This window comes from Aphidius gifuensis, linkage group LG4, assembly GCF_014905175.1.
Source record: "Aphidius gifuensis isolate YNYX2018 linkage group LG4, ASM1490517v1, whole genome shotgun sequence".
In the NCBI taxonomy this organism is placed as follows: Eukaryota; Metazoa; Arthropoda; class Insecta; order Hymenoptera; family Braconidae; genus Aphidius; species Aphidius gifuensis.
Genome location: NC_057791.1, coordinates 6,656,207 through 6,668,534, shown reverse-complemented (window position 1 = coordinate 6,668,534; position 12,328 = coordinate 6,656,207). Strand labels below are relative to the sequence as shown.

Genomic DNA, 12,328 nt, shown 5'->3' with positions numbered 1-12,328 from the left:
TGAATTTCTTTTTGTTTCAGGGCATCTCGTTTGACATGGGCGAGGCACCAAAGGTATACAGCATCACATAATAATAAATATAATTTTTTAAAATATTCAATTAATTCTACAAGTCAGAGGGGGGTCAAGTACGGGAATTGGGGGTGGGTGGACCTCGCGCGCCCTGCCGGCCAGGACTTGTACCTCACACAACTCCCTAGTTACGAGTACCGAGACCTAGTTTATTATAATTCATCAATTATAACGCATTATTTTATTTTTTATATTTTTTTTCATTTTTAATCATTATTGGGTCGCACATCTTTTTTTTTTTCTTTGATTTCTCACTTTTTTATTTTCGATATACGCACACACATTATTTTTATTTACTTATTTTTAACTATTTATTTAAAAACAAAAAAACGTCATTCTCGCTACAATATATAATTTTTATAATAATAATATTAATAATAATAATAATAATAATAATAATATATTTACAAAATTAGAACAAACAAATTTTTAATTATTCACATATCTTGGCTAAATGAATTTTCTATATAAATCATTTTGATTATTCTCGCGGTATTTTTTTTATTTTATTTATTTTCATTAATTTATTTGAATTATTATTAACATCGTTCCATTAATCACATAGCCTATTTCATTCACGCATTCAATTAATTTTTCAACATGCACACACGACAATGCTCCGCATTGTTAAAACGCAAAACAACTGGTAACGCTATTTATTAAATTAAAAAAAAGAAAAGAAAAAATAATAAAAAATGAAATTTTCTATTTTTTTTTTATTTTGCTTTTCTTTGTTTAATTTTTAATTTATTTGTCTGTACGATTTTTTCATTAATATTATTATTATTATTTATTTTTTAATTTTTTTTAGAGTATGAATTTCATTCAAAAATAGACATTAATTTATTCGTTATACGACCTTAAAAACTATTACGTATATCTTGATCACGATTAGGTAAAATGTCGATAATGACAAGTTTTATAATTTTTAATTTTTTTATAATTTATATTTTCTTGTTCTGCAAGATTGAGTAGCTCAACCATATTCGGCAACTTTCTGTTAATTTTGTTCTTTTTTTTTTTATTTAAAAATTTTTTTTTTATCAAACCATATCTTGATTTGGGCCCAGCGGCAAAATTGCAAATCTACAGCGCGACGACTCGCGGTATCCTTTGCATTCAATACCGCAATTATTTAATTTTTAATTTACGAAAAAAATTAAATTTCGTCTTGTCAAATATATAAATTTTTTTTTGATTTTTTAAAAAGAAAAATAGAAACCAAAATATAACAAAAAGTATTTAAATGACAGTCTATTATTGACCGAATTAAAAATTATCAATTTCAAGCAACTTAAATGTCTTGACCACAATAAATTTACATTAATTAATATTTTATTTTTCGATAAGTCAAATAGATAAATAATTTTTTTATCCAAAATGTGGGCCTCATTGAAGTTGCTTGAAGTATATTGATTTTATTATGAATATTTCTGAAAGAACCTGGTGCTCCCTATCAATTGATTTATTTATACAAATAACATATTTAAATAAATAAAAAAAAAAAAAAAATTTGGCGATCTCGCCTTTTTCCTTACTCTTAACAACAATAATAACATATCATTTGTCCTTCTGGCCCGCGCACGACCACAAACCGCTCCATGCCGATTCAAAAATAACCAACAAAAAAAAATGAAAGAATAAAACAGAACTAAAGAAAAATAGATATTTTTTCTTTATTTATAATTTTTTTTTCTGTTTAATGGGACTACATTTTTCACAATGAAAAACAAGAATAATAGAGACAGAATATAGAATAATATGTACAATTATTTTTGTTGGTTTTATTTTTGTTTAAAAAAAAAATATATATATACGTTCAACAGTGAAAACGAACAGTGGGATGATCACGTTGTGAAATGCATGTTGCAAGATGAAAAATATTCAACAATATTTAAAAATAAATATATATCCATGCGTGTTTATTGCATATATATATATTTGAAAATGGAAAAAATATTTTTACAAAGCGATGCTAATAGTGAATCAAGAAAAAAAAGAATATAATAAAGACTACATGTGACAGAGAGTCAAATACATATATATATATATTGTTATTAATATTAATATTTAAGATATATATATATGTATTTACAATAAATGGTAAATGAATAGGTGTATACAAGGAGAAGGATAAAAGCACAAATTTTGAAAAAAAATTTGATACAACCCGTATATATAGATGAATATAATTGTAATGATTACATGTACAATTATAATAGTATATCAATATTACGAGCACGGATAAACTGCCGAATTGATATTATGATAGGCGGCTAGGGCGGCGTGCGCGTGCGCGTGCGCAGGGGACACGGAGGCGGCATGCGGCGAAGTGGCCATTGCGGTTGCCGCCGCGGCTGCCATCATCATCTGTTGGTGCGTACGCTTTAGGGAGTTGGGAGTTGTGGCGGCGCTACTTGGGGTAGTGTTTGACTGCGATGGGTGATTTTGGCTTTGGTTTTGGCTGAGTTGCAATGGGGTAGTACTGCCGATTGCATGGTGATGGTGATTGTGGTGATGGTGGGGGGTTAACGCGTCGTGCGGATAATAAGTTGACGATGGTGAGGTACTCACGACGTCCGGCGTACTGGCACCATCTGTATGACTCGTACTATCAGCTGTACTTCTTGGTCCACCATCAAGACCATTACCAAGTTCTGATGGTTTTGTGCTTTCTCGATCATCAATAACTAAATCAATTGGCATTTTTCCTTTTAGACAACTGATGTATCGATGACAAAAATTATCACACAACTCATGAACCTGTAACAAACAAATAAAAATTGTAAATTTAAAATAATTTATTATTATTATTATTATTAATAATAATAATGATAATTATTTATTAATGAATAATTTATAATATATTTCATGTTTTTAAAAATATTCAGTAACACTGAGAAAAGAAGCTTGACCAGTGTGTCCAGTCAACCAGAATGTTATGTATGCAAATGAGCCATGAGAAGCCTTTTTTTTTATATTTATTTTTTTCCCCTGATTCGCATTTCTCCCCTTTGATCGGGAGCCAAAGCAAGCGCTTCGATTTAACTTAGAAAAAAATATATTATATAAGCCAAACAAAAACAAAAAAAAAAAACAAATAAAAAATGTACGAAAAAATCGTTATCTTGTTATATGTAAATCGGATAGAATCGACTGTGGCGCATTATGATTATGCCAGTGTGTGTGTGTATGAATGTATAAACCAACACAGCTATATAATATGCAGGTATAACTGCATCATTATATATCAACTACCTATACCATGACGGTTACTTAGAACACTGCTGTTGCTGTTGTTGTTGTTGCTGCTCTTATTAGGCAGGTATTCAAATGTGTAATAGAAAACAGCCATCTTGATCAAAGCCACATTAAACGAATGAAAAATATAAATAAAAAAAGGTTTGCTTAGAACAATGCATGCGTTTATCATGTGGCTTATTTTTTTCACTGTGGTTCCTTTTATCTATTACCGCAAAAAAAAAAAAAAAGCCACGTTAACTTTAAAACCTCTCTTGCAAGCTTCATGCGCGTCATTGAAGTTAAACAATACCACAAAACCACATCACAAATTCCCACATGGTAAAGACATTCCTAACCAAATATAATCCAAAAGATATATATACATATATTTTTTTTCGTTCTTTTTTAACATAATATTCAGTATTTTTTTTCTGTATCGAGTAACACAATGCTCAAAGATGATTTTAGACTCGAGATGGATGATGAAAAAGAGTGATGAAAGAGCGAGAAAGATCTTGTGAAGGACACCGGCTATATAAGAGCCAGACTGGTTAGAATTTGATCCATCGAGAGTCGAGCTATAACCGGCTGACAATGGTCAGAAAAAAGAATAAAAAAATTATTTTTTTTTTTTTAAATAAAAATAAGAATGATGATTCTTGGTCACTGATATAGGAGTCAAGGAAACCAAATATATATAGTCCAACAAAGTTCGGCATGATCCAAACATAAAACTTATTGATATACAAAATTTTTATTTACTCGAATTCTCACAGCCATATACGTCAAAGTAATACAATATCCATCATGATATGTGGCTCATAAACAACAATAAGTACTGCACGGAAATAGTAAATAATTTTGAGAGAAAAAAATTAGCTAAAATTTTTTTGAATAACGTTTGAATGATGATTTTTATATAGAAAATTTAAGACAATTATAGGTTATGTTTGTATTGACAATGATAGTCAGTTTGTTTAAATAATTTTAAATATTAATAATAGATTTTTGGAAACAAAATAAATGAAAGAATTAAATCATCATGATTGTAGAGAAAAATTGATTAAGACAAGTTACTGGATATACCTTTAAATGGCTGATTTATAAATTTGAAAAAAATAAAAAAAACATATCTTTATTCCCAAGAGACAATTTTAAATTAGCAATAAATTATACAAAAATATTTATCATATTTATGGTGCTGGTATGAATTTTATTGTGATGGTTTTTGATAGTATTATTGATTCGATAAAATCAATACAATGATATATACAACTGAATCAAAAATAATATAAAAAATCTCACGTGAATTAATGAACTGGAAGGATAATAGAAACGACTCAATTTACTCTTGAGATACCCGCATTTTCTACTTGAATAAATTTTTAAACTCATTTATATTATAACAGCCAAACTTTACACCCTTTTTAACAGAATAACACCCATTCAACAACCACAAAAATCACTTGTGTACTTTTTTTTATTTTTATCATAAAATTTATAAATATATAAGTAAAATTTTTATGTCAATATAAATTTAAAAAATATGATAATTTTTTCAAGTGATATTTATGTTGTTAGATAGAAATAATTTACAACTATTATCAGGACCATTTGACATATAAAAAAAAAAATATTTATTCTTTCACTCAATTTAATGAAAAACGAAAATAAAATTGTCATCTTACAATTGACGAGATAATTTGAAAGATGTTTTTAAATTTTTCAAAAAGAAAATTGGCACTCACTCGCACCATATGTCACGATTTGAACTGTAAACTGAAAAATTACAGTGAAGATGCAATACGTATGTATTTATATGAAAAAAAAAACAGGTTTTGTTTAATGCACGAAACTCGCTACAAGTAGGAAGTAATGTTGAGAGTTTTTCTGACTTTATATTATCATTTATTTGAAAAAAAAAAATACATATATTGAGGTATATATAAGAAAAGTCTTCTATATTGCAATGAGATATTGTCAGCTGATTTTATAGCAATACAAAATGATTATAGCATGACAAGAAGTGACCAGTTACGAGGCATAACATTTTGCTTGGGTGATCATGGCCCAACCCATATAATAAAGTCACTTTTCAAGGGCCTATACAAGAATCGAGACTGTCGTTCAACCATCCACAGCTTTGTCGTTGGAGCGCGTCGACACGCCGCTCCCTTTATCCAGGTAAAATGTAATTATGCTAATATGCGATTGGCTTATAAATAAAAATGTTGAATATAAACGGGGAGAGACCAACAGTGTAAGCCGATTGGTTCGCATATGGTCGACGGTATTTATGGAATTTTTAACCTCTCTCTTTCTCTCTCCTTCATCAGCACTACCATCACCTCTTTCTGCTATTCTGCAATATTTTTTTTTTAATCAGATCTATTTTTTCATTTCTTGATGGTAAATATTTTTATATGTATTCCATTAAATTGCTAGTATCAATAATAAAAATAAATATACAACGTGGGAAAAATATGCTCAAGATGATGCAAACTTATATGTATTACCGCATGATTCAATATTTTTTTTAATGGTGATTTTACTTTGACATGTTATGTCGATATATAGAAAAATTGTTAATATTAATGGCTACAGGTCGATCAAAAAAAAGGGGAAGAATTTTGCTCCAGGCTTACAACATAATCACCATAAATGAGGAAAATTGGTATAAAATTGGCTCGCTAAAACCAGGCTGACCGGTAGTCTTAGCCAATTGGTTTGTCCGTTGGGCATACCCTAATCCTAACATATTGCTATATAGTTTGACCATTTCAATGTAAATTGGATAGATGTCTGGTTATATTTTTTTTAATTGTTTTTTATGGTTTTTGTATCTGTCTATATAAAGAATTAAAGAATTTGATGATTATACTTTTTAAGGCAAGTGTCAGAATTGATGGTTTTAAACGCACCAAATTCTTGTGTCAAAAAAAAAATAAAGGATGAATAAAAGAAATTAAATTTCTCAGTAAAATGTCTTGAAAGTGTCACCACTATGCAATTGGTGTGATATATTTTTTTATTGTCAATCATTGGACAGCTAAATCGTACCACTTATATATAGTTTAACTATAAAGCAATATTAAAGACAACTAACAATTCAAGCTTTTCCTGTACAATTACAGGAAATTACTTTTCTATACAGTGTTTTAATGTGACAGATGTGTTTTCCAGGTGTTATAAACACACACCCCATATACCAAAAACGAACGTGACTAAATATAATCACGTTCAGCACGAGCAACATCAAGTCTATATATGTATTATATATAGTTTTTCTTTTATATATTGTGAACTATATATACAGACTGGATATATCAAATGAAAAAAATAAATAAAATAAAAAATAATACGAAAGAGGTGTTGGAAGTTTCAAAGAACGATTTACTCTTGAACAGAATTAACGAGCCACTTGAATGACCACTCGAATAGCTCAATTAAATAATACATTGTTGATTAATTGTATAAATTTTTTTTTTTTTCTTTTTTATTCCTTGAATAATATAAAAATAATTGGCTTACCTTTTCAAGTTCGAGGAGGTGAAACCGGAGGACTTGAATTGCTTGTACCATCTGAAAAACATAAATTTGATATAATGTTAATAATAAATTAATCAATAATTATTACTATTTATATTATTATTTAAATATCAGCAAAAATCACTATTTAATTACTCTTTCTATCGTTTGTAATTTTTACAAATTTTTATCTATAATTATTATCTTCATCAAGCTTTATAACTACTCACTAATGCTGTGTTTTTATATTTATAAATTATTTTTTTTTTTTTTGCCCAGCGTTAATTGACTTTGTATCCGTGCCGAAAAGAACGAACGGAATGCTTCGATACGGTTTCATGACTCGAACCATTCTTAACCAAAGAAAACATCAACTTTTTTTTTTTTTCTTTGATGTTAAATAGCTCGTATAATATTATTTTTCTCAGTGACGTTTTGTTAACAACAAAGCATCAACCCTTTTTTCAAAAAACATTATTTTTACTTAATAAATAAACAACTTGTTCAATTAATTAAAATTTGTCTGTTGTAATTAGAGAAAAATTTTAAATCTTCACCTTAGCATAAATATAAAACAAAGAATATCATTATTCAAAATATCGAAGGCGCGAATATAGCGCATTAAATTCGCACCAGAGAGAAAGTAAATTAAATTCTCGAGTCACATTTTAAACTTGAGTATTCAAGATGAATCTCCAACAAGTACAATGTGTCCTCTGTACTAGCTGATAAAATGTAAAAATAAAAATCAAAAAAAAAACAAAAAGGAAGTCTGCACGCCTCCACCATAGAAGGCTTAATGTCCATGTGGCTCAATTTGTTTGTTATTTTATTTTTATTCATTTTTTTTTTATTGTTTTTGCCAGCTCGTGTGTTGATGTACATCGATAGGCGCCCAAGCGTGATCCAACCACTGAAGAGAGCGGTTTTGCCACGATCGCTCATCACGTGATATTAATTAACCGAAAATAAAAAAAAGGGGGGCAAGTATAACACAAAATTAAAAAAAAAAAAAATGTTCAACATGAAGATGGTGTTATTTATAAGGTCAAAAGGCAACGTGAGCAAATATTTTTATCACCCTTCAAGATGCACAAGAATGTGTCATAATTTTTTTATTTTTAAATTTATTTGTAATTTATTGAATAATACTTTTTATTGTTCATTTAATCGAAAAAGAATTCAAGAATATATACATGAGGTGTTTTTGATGTGATGGGAGAATTGACTTCCATTGTCAGATTCACATACCTGATGATTTTATCATTAATTAGTTGAATGTTGTATACTGTCTCGAGTAATGTCGGTATTTTATTTTTATTTTTTTTATGTGGCAATTGTTGTTGAGAGAATGAACAAAAAAATAAATAAAAAAATGTACATTTATATACACTTAAATAACAAGTACATACATGTGTTTATACATCATACTGTTGGAGTGTTATTCAGCAATTACAATTTTCTAACCGTTACAGTATATTTATACGACGTTATAAATCTTTGATCTGTAAGTCATCATAGATCTAATGCCAACCAATAAGCCATACAGGTGAATTAACTACTGATGAAAAAATATATATAAATAAAACTGTCGATGTTGAGAAAAAACACTACTAACAAAAAATAAATTGTCAATAAAAAAAACTATATGATTTTATAAAATGTTGATTTTTTTTTACTACTCAGCCAGGTGAGATGAAGATTAAAAGACCTGAGGGGTAAAGAAAAATAAAAAAAAAACTATCAACTCTATTAAGCTGAATTCAATTTGCCAATATTGCTTGACACAATCACAAGTTATTATGACTTTTTTTTTAAATAGATATATATTTATTTATTGTTATAACTTGATTTGTAATATAAATGTTTATAAAAAAAATTGAGACATGATTTAACGAGTAATTTATTCATTTTAAATATCATTCAACTATTTGCAAGTAGCTCATTAATTTTTATAGCTAATTAATTTAATTGTTAATAAATATTAAAATGTTTAAATTTATAAAAATAAAATTAGTGATTTGTTATTTAATGAATTAAATGTTAATTGTATCAACAATTAATGTGAATTATTGACAAAGAGATACATCATTTTAAATAAAATTAACACGACCATTATAAAGTCTTATCGATACAGTGTTGATTTATGACACACTGGTTGTCTAACACTTTGAAAAAAATAAATATAAATAATTTTTCATTCATCAAAATAAATACATCATTAAAATGCATAGATAATTATGATGTTTTTTTATTATTATTTGTACAATGAATTATTTTTTTAAATGAATTATATATATTTGTGTGTATGAGATAAAAATATATAATAGCTCACAAACTATCAAACACAATATTCTTGCAGCATCTTAATAGCTAAAGATTTATAGTCACGACAGTTTTTTGTGAGCTGAGACAGACTAAAAGACTAGTCAGAGTTATGCATACATATATATATTTGAGAAAGAGAATAAACATTAATGAGTTGAAGAAAAAGTAAGCACTCTCGTCGCGCCTATTATATATATACAACGACGATGCTATACCAAGAATAATATCACCAAGAAACACTAAAAATATATACAAAAAAATTTAAATACGTTATTAATAATTTCAAAAATAAAATAAATATATACATCTTGAAAATGAGTTAGTGTTTTAGAAGGTAAATTTAACTGCACCTGCATTTTTGTGTGTTAACAATTTTGACGACATAAACATGTTAACGAGGAGACCCTTTAAAAAGTTTAAAAATTAAAATAAATAAAACAATTTTACGGTTTTTTTTTTTTGTTTTTAAAGTATTGTTTTAAATATATGTATACAACAAAAATGTCAATGTCCGTTTAACTATTTGCAATAAAGTGTGTTATGCTCATTGGAATTTAACATGACGTTTTTTTATATTTAAAAAATAAACAACAAAAGTAATTATAAAATAGAATAATTTAAAAAAAAAAATTATAAATGCACAAGTTTAAAATCAAATTGACAAACGATGCAGATGTTAATTTTTTTAAACGAGACTGAATTTTATATGAGTCGTTTGTTGTTTTTATTTACGATTTTTAATTTATAGTTTTTTTTTTTATTTTTCTATCTTGTGTTAAAACTATTTAAAAAAAAAATTTTTTTATTTTATTTTCATTCTTGTATATTGGCTACAGAGAGAAGAGGTTGAAGGATGGATCCTGGCGCGAAGACCACCCGAGTTGATTTTGACATACATATTCGTATATTTACGCACACGCTTATTTCGATCCCCCATATCGACATTGAAACTTTTGATGATGATAATAATATTTTTATTTAAAAAAAAAAATCGTGTAAAAAAAAAAAAGCATCACTCAAGAGAGTGATCTTAGTGGATCAATATCCTGATCATGCTTGAAAATTTTGTAGTACCCTTGAAGCCAAGAATATATAACGTTACACCCCCAGCCCTTGATTTCTTTGAATTTAGCCCCATCTTTTGACTTTTTTTTAACCACTTACTTGTCAATGAATCACGTCAGCAAAATAAAAATATATATATCAAGAAAAATAAATTAATAAAATGTTTTTATTGATAGACGTCAGCAGATTTATGAGATCAGTCAAAGATCAATTGTCGAAATTGATATGTCCCTTGTCTCTAACAATTATTGTGTGTTTAAATATTTTTTTTTTCATCAAACTTTAAATATATTTATATGTATGTAAACGAAATCTATATACCTGCAGATGATGCAAATTTAGTCAATATATATGAAAAACAATAAAATAAAAATATGAATAAAAAAAAACACACTGACAAGAATAAAAATATAAATAAATATGAAAATAAACAAGAGGGACCAGTTAGAGTACGTTTATACGCCCACCTCGAGTGTCGTTTCAAGTATCCATCCTCATGAGGCCACAGACCCTGAACACATACCACACATTTAAAATAAAATTTAAAAAATTGAAAAATTAAATATATGCAAATATTGCACATATGTATTTTCAAAAAAAAAAAGAATACAAAATTTAGATAATATTCTTTATTTTTTTTTTAAAAACAAACTGTATTTTTTTATTATCTATTTATTTATTTAAAGGCGAATTTACAAGGGTTAAAATACCGGTTTATCGAGTGTCTTCACCAATAGCCATATTGGTAAAACTCCAACATTTATTTATCTTACTTGAGGTAACAGAAAAAATAAATATAATATAAATCGAAAGATTATATAAAATAAAAAAAAAAAGTTGTATGACTTCCATAAACATAAATAAAATAATCACTCGGTTAAGACAATTGTCTTTTCTAAGGAGAGATACAGAGAAAAGCAATCTAGTCTTTTGGCAAAGTTACTAAAGAAAACATTTTTCCATTCTACGAACTTATATGATCGTTGAAGAAAAAATAACAAAAAAAAAAAAAAAGTTTACTTGGCAATTGGCAAGAGGTTCAGATATATATACTTGAATGGCAATGAAAAGATGGAGTAGGTCGAAATGATGGTTTACAAAAAGGGATGACTTGAAGAAAAAAAAAATAAATAAAAAGCCATCTCATCTTGAAAGGAAATATATGTAATATACGTGCACATCAATTCTCTCTCAAAGATAGAAGGTACTCATTGCTTGTGGATTGCAATTTGCTATGGTGGTAATGAAGCAACGATGGCGGCATCATAATATTGTTGTCTTTTGTTATGATGATGGCCTCAATAACACTCAAAAATATATTAAAAAATAAAAATAATAAATAAATTTAATAACAACAATTCGCATATTTTAGTCAACCAACCAATCGTTGTTAAAAACATTTTATTCATTTATTTTTTTATTTGCAGCATCATGTTGGTCTTTTAAAAATAAATAAAAAAAAAAATACAGCATAACGTTGGAGAAAATTTTTTTTTTCTTTTTTGATGAAAACAACCGGATAAACTAGCTAGCAAATTCAAAAGTCCCGCTTGTTGTTTTCTACTTTAATTTAACATTCTCGCACTCTTGTCTGTACAACGGTATGGACATATATTTTGTTTTTTTTATTTATTTATTTTTATCCTTTTTTACAATTTAGATGAAATCCGTTTTTCCTCGACATTGCTGACGCCCAGAGAGACACTCATATATAATACACAATGTGGATGCATTATGCAAGGCCTCTGCAGCGAACTACATTATATTTTCTTTCTGATATTTTTTTTTTTTTTTCTATTTGCTTTTTCGATGGAATTTATTATATCTTTTTTTAATTTTTTTTCAATGAAATACTTATAAAAGCAGCTGGCAACGACCAGTGACACTTTGTCATTTTAAAAAAAAGTACCAAGTGAATATAGTGCTTTTCTTCTTTCTCTGACAAATGAGTGATTATCAAAAATAATACAAAAAATATAAATCAAAGAAAATTTACTTTGTCGGTAGATGAATGATTCATTTTTTTTTTTTTAATCCACAAGGATAAGAAAAGTAATGATAAAAAAAAATTGTATGGCTCTTGTTATCCATG

At 27.4% G+C, this 12,328-nt stretch overlaps 1 protein-coding gene across 2 annotated transcripts in view; it reads right to left on the bottom strand.

Annotated features, from left to right (window-relative positions):
* Positions 1-12,328, bottom strand: part of LOC122854945 (homeobox protein homothorax) — a 194,321-nt gene that overhangs the window by 164,237 nt on the left and 17,756 nt on the right. For both annotated transcript variants that reach the window (XM_044155982.1, XM_044155983.1), the window contains exons 5-6: positions 6,847-6,897; positions 2,647-2,835 (exon numbers count right to left, since the gene is read on the bottom strand). In XM_044155982.1, the coding sequence (XP_044011917.1) occupies positions 2,647-2,835; positions 6,847-6,897 (240 nt within the window). The remainder of the gene's footprint in view (positions 1-2,646; positions 2,836-6,846; positions 6,898-12,328) is intronic.